The 4,271-nt window shown below is 50.9% G+C and overlaps 1 protein-coding gene across 1 annotated transcript in view; it reads right to left on the reverse strand.

The window, feature by feature from the left end:
* Positions 1 to 267: 267 nt before the first annotated feature.
* blcap (bladder cancer associated protein) overlaps positions 268 to 4,271 on the reverse strand; it is a 4,257-nt gene continuing 253 nt past the window's right edge. Inside the window, exon 2 of the mRNA XM_034678648.1 lies at positions 268 to 2,052. Coding sequence (XP_034534539.1) covers positions 1,602 to 1,865 — 264 coding nt within the window. The 5' untranslated portion in view covers positions 1,866 to 2,052 and the 3' untranslated portion in view covers positions 268 to 1,601. The remainder of the gene's footprint in view (positions 2,053 to 4,271) is intronic.

Consider the following 4,271-nt stretch of genomic DNA (forward strand, 5'->3'; position numbering starts at 1 on the left):
TTTGTCCACAAGGGGGCACCAACATTGATATGACTCCAAAGTTCCTCACAGCAGCTTTAATGTGTAAAACATTACAGTTTGGATTTAATCTGAGCCTGTGTGGATGAAACTGTTCCTGAGCAGCTGGATGAAGAAAGCAGTCTGAAGGTTTTTATGTAGTTGTTCAGTTTCAGGGTGAACGTGTGTGTTCTGTGATAAAGTCACCCTTTAAACACTCACAGCTCTCCTCTCTGCAGGGAGACCGTGCATCATGAAGAGACCACTCTGTTCAACACTTTGAGAGGAAAAACTTTATTTAAATTAAAACCAAAGCAATAATGCAGCAGTGAGCGTGTTCAGCACTGCGACAGAGCCCACACACACACACACACACACACACACACACACACACACACACACACACACACACACACACACACACACACACACACACACACACAGTCTGACAGTATAAACACTGAGCAGAGACACACGAGGAGACGACAGCCGCTCTGATTGAGACGTCTCGTCCAGCGCGGTGTATTGCTTTATGTCGCTGGAAGCACTGACTGTGTTCACCTCGCACGTCTCCACCTTTATCAGCAACACACACCTGTCACACACACCTGTCACACCTGTCGCACACACACACCTGTCGCACCAACACACACACGTGTTGTTCTAACCTTTGGAAACTTTCAGCATTTTGTTTTTAATCGTTTAAAATTTGTGTGAACTTGAAAAAACTAAACAGCAACCCATGCACGAGAAACACAAACGAACCAAGAAACCAGCGAAGAAGAAACTCAACGGTGAGCGTGACGGGCGGGGGCGAGGGGGGCGGGGCTTCCACGAGGAGGAGGAGGAGGAGGAGGAGGAGGAGGAGGAGGAGGAGGAGGAGGAGGCTCTCAGCATTAGTTCACCTTCAGAGGAGAGAGTCTTCACAGCATACCTATTGATTGTCCTGTGTGTGTGAGTGTGTGTGTGTGTGTGTGTGTGTGTGTGTGTGTGTGTGTGTGTGTGTGTGTGTGTGTGTGTGTGTGTGTGTAGCCATAATGGCTGCAGAGTGTGTGTGGGTGTCGGGGCAGAGAGATCTTGAAACACTTCCTGGTGATGATGTTTGTGAAGAACGCGGCGTGTCGGTGTGAGGAGCAAACATGGCCGCCAGTGAAACGCCATCACGTGAGAGTTTGGCAGTTTGAGGGGCGGAGCTAAGGAGGAGGAGGAGGAGGAGGAGCGGCGTCCTGACGTGTAAACGAGTCAGAGAGGAACCAGAATACTGAAACACGGCGCTCACTTCCTGTCGGCGCCCCCTGTGGCGTGTTTGAGAAGAGTTTTTAAATTGATGCTGGAGAGGAACGTTTACAGATTCCTCCCCCTCGGCGTGTTTGGATGCTCCTCCTCCTTCTTCCCCTCTCTGTGTCTCCTCCTCCTCAAAGTCACGTCTGTCTCTCTATCCAGCGAGTCCCCCAGCACGCCGTCTCCTCCTCCTCTCTCATACCTGCGTGATCGTCCTCCTTAGCTCCGCCTCCAGCGTGTCTCTCGCTCTTCCAGCATGGCAGTATCTCCCTCCTCCCTCCTTCCTCCTTTCCTGCACTCTCTCTCCCCACCTCTCCTCTCTCCTAGGTCCCGACGATGGCCGGGTCCTGGGCGGCGTCCGGCAGCGTGGCGTCCTGGCAGTGGTACAGGAAGCAGTTGCCCCAGCAGCTGTAGCAGATGAGGAAGAGGGCGGCGAGGAAGACCAAGGCACAGATGGTGCAGGGCTTCCTCTCCAGCAGGAAGCTGAGCAGGTAGAAACCCATGAACATGGAGTGGTTGAACCACAGCGCCGGGTTCAGCGGCTTGGGGATGAGCAGAACGGGGAGGAGCCACTGGAGGCAATACATGGTCTCTGTGTGTGAGGGGGCGGGGCCAGAGGAACACGGGCTGCGCGTCACGGGGGAGGGGTCCGGCGGACTCACGGGGCGGCCAATCACACGACAGCAGGCGCAGAGATGAGGGGAGGTCTTCTACCCGACGGAGCTGGGGTGATGGAGGACGAGGTCGAAGAATCCAGACGTCGTCAGGTCATCCCTGAAACAGCAGAGGAGAGACCGGGTCAGTAACAAGACCGGTAACACATGAAGGTCTAACAGGATCCACTCCAGGCTCTGAGATCAGCTGCTGACATCAACAGACCTGACTCTGTCACTAACAGCTGACAGAGTCAGGTCAGCTGATCTCTGCTCAGCCGTCACCTGAAGGAGACACTGGTCTGAATGCTGGTCTGAATGCTGGTCTGAATGCTGGTCTGAAGGCTGGTCTGAAGGCTGGTCTGAAGGCTGGTCTGAAGGCTGGTCTGAATGCTGGTCTGAATGCTGGTCTGAATGCTGGTCTGAAGGCTGGTCTGAATGCTGGTCTGAAGGCTGGTCTGAATGCAGGTCTGAATGCTGGTCTGAATGCTGGTCTGAAGGCTGGTCTGAAGGCTGGTCTGAATGCTGGTCTGAATGCTGGTCTGAATGCTGGTCTGTCCCTTATGTCCCTCTTCTTAGAGCTAGCTCTACCTGTGATGTTCACGCCTCTCTCACCTTCAGTGTAAATGTCTCAGAGGCGTGATGATGTGCTTCACCCCTGAACTACGTGCGTTTGGACCGGTGGACCCAGGGTCTAAATTTAGTTCAGGGGTAGATAATCTCCCCCCTAAAAAGACCCTACTAGGGGGGTAGTACTTTTCAAAGGTCCAGGGACTTTCAGGGGACGACATGCTGAACGTGTCTGATTGGTAGATTAACCTCAGTGTTTTTATTCCTCCCTCCGTCCACAATAACATCACACACATCTGTGATTCTCTTGATTTCTCTTTCTTTCATTAGTTTTTATTTGTTCTATCTTGTTTGTATGTGTGTGTACTTTTCAAAAGAAGAAGCTGTGATTCTCTTGATTTAGCAGCTTGTAACAGTAGTCTTCTCTCAGCCCACCGTGAATGCGTCTCTCCTCCCGGTGTTCCGGTTTTAAAAGTGACCCTGTAAACTGGAGACCTTCAGCTGAACGTGTCAGTGTTTGTGGAGTTTACACAGCTGTTGAAACACAGAGGGAGTTCCTGGGAATGCAAACTAGTTTAGTTTTTATTAAGATTTCAAAATATCCTCATCAGATATTTAATGATGGTCTAAAGACGTTTATGAGGGATGCATCCGGCTGAGAGTCTCCAGTTAACAGGGTCGCCGTTTAAACCAAAACACCGTGCGATCTCTGCGATCACGGCTTTTTGAGTTCAAAAGGATTTTAAAGGCGTGTTGAAACGTCTTTGCTACTCGCGCTTATCTCCTCTCACGTGTTGATTCAGTGAATCCATCTGTGATGAAATATAGCACCATCTAAAACAGACCAGCTGAGTCTCTTCATGCTAACAGGCTAACTGTTGTGTTGCTCAGAATGATACCTGCCTGTCCGTCTGCTTCTATGGTGTCATCTGTGATGAATGGCATTCCTCTTTGTGTTACTGCCCTCTACTGGTCTGGTGGTGTAGTGCATTTACTTTATTCCCTCCATACGTCACTGGCCTGATTTACACAATCTACCCGGGACTTCAGCCCGCGGTCCAAACACAGACAACAATGGGGGACCAGGAACCTTTTAGTTCAGGGGGCTAAAAGACCCCGGGACTCTTGGTCCAAATGCACTTATGGATCAGGATTTAGGGGGGGGATCGGGGATCAATCAGCCCCCCCCCCTGTGAACTCCTCTGAGCAGGTAAATGTTATAAATAGTTTAAACTCTCCTCAGTATAAACCCTCATGTTAAAACTGTGAACCTGTTTGGAAGCTAGTCGCCTGAGGAGGTCTAAACTCATTCTTCAGTATCTGGGCCCCGGGCTAAAACCAAACCTGATTTCAGACTCTGACTCTTTAATGTCACCTGTCTGAGGTGACACCTGACCCAGGTGAGAGCTCAGAGAGGTTCCTCACAGACCCAGGAGGAGCTGCTGGTTCATTCGGCTTACTTTGACCACACAGCTGGGTTTGTTATGAAGCAGTTTGACACTGAATCCTGGATCTGCTGTGATCCTGGATCTGCTGTAATCCGGACTCTGGTCGGTCTCAGGCAGCGGGAGCCGATTCTAAAAGCAGCCTGGGTCTCAGTCCAGACCCCCCACTGTTAGATCCTGGTTTACATTTAACACTAACACACTCACACACACACTAACACTAACAAACAGCAGCAGGGGCAGCTCTGAGTGTAGTCCAGCTTCTTCTTCTCTCCTGTAAATGAAGGTAGAGCTCCTACAGGAGGCTACACAGCTAGCATGTTAG

This window comes from Notolabrus celidotus, unplaced genomic scaffold, assembly GCF_009762535.1.
Source record: "Notolabrus celidotus isolate fNotCel1 unplaced genomic scaffold, fNotCel1.pri scaffold_196_arrow_ctg1, whole genome shotgun sequence".
Classification (NCBI taxonomy): domain Eukaryota; kingdom Metazoa; phylum Chordata; class Actinopteri; order Labriformes; family Labridae; genus Notolabrus; species Notolabrus celidotus.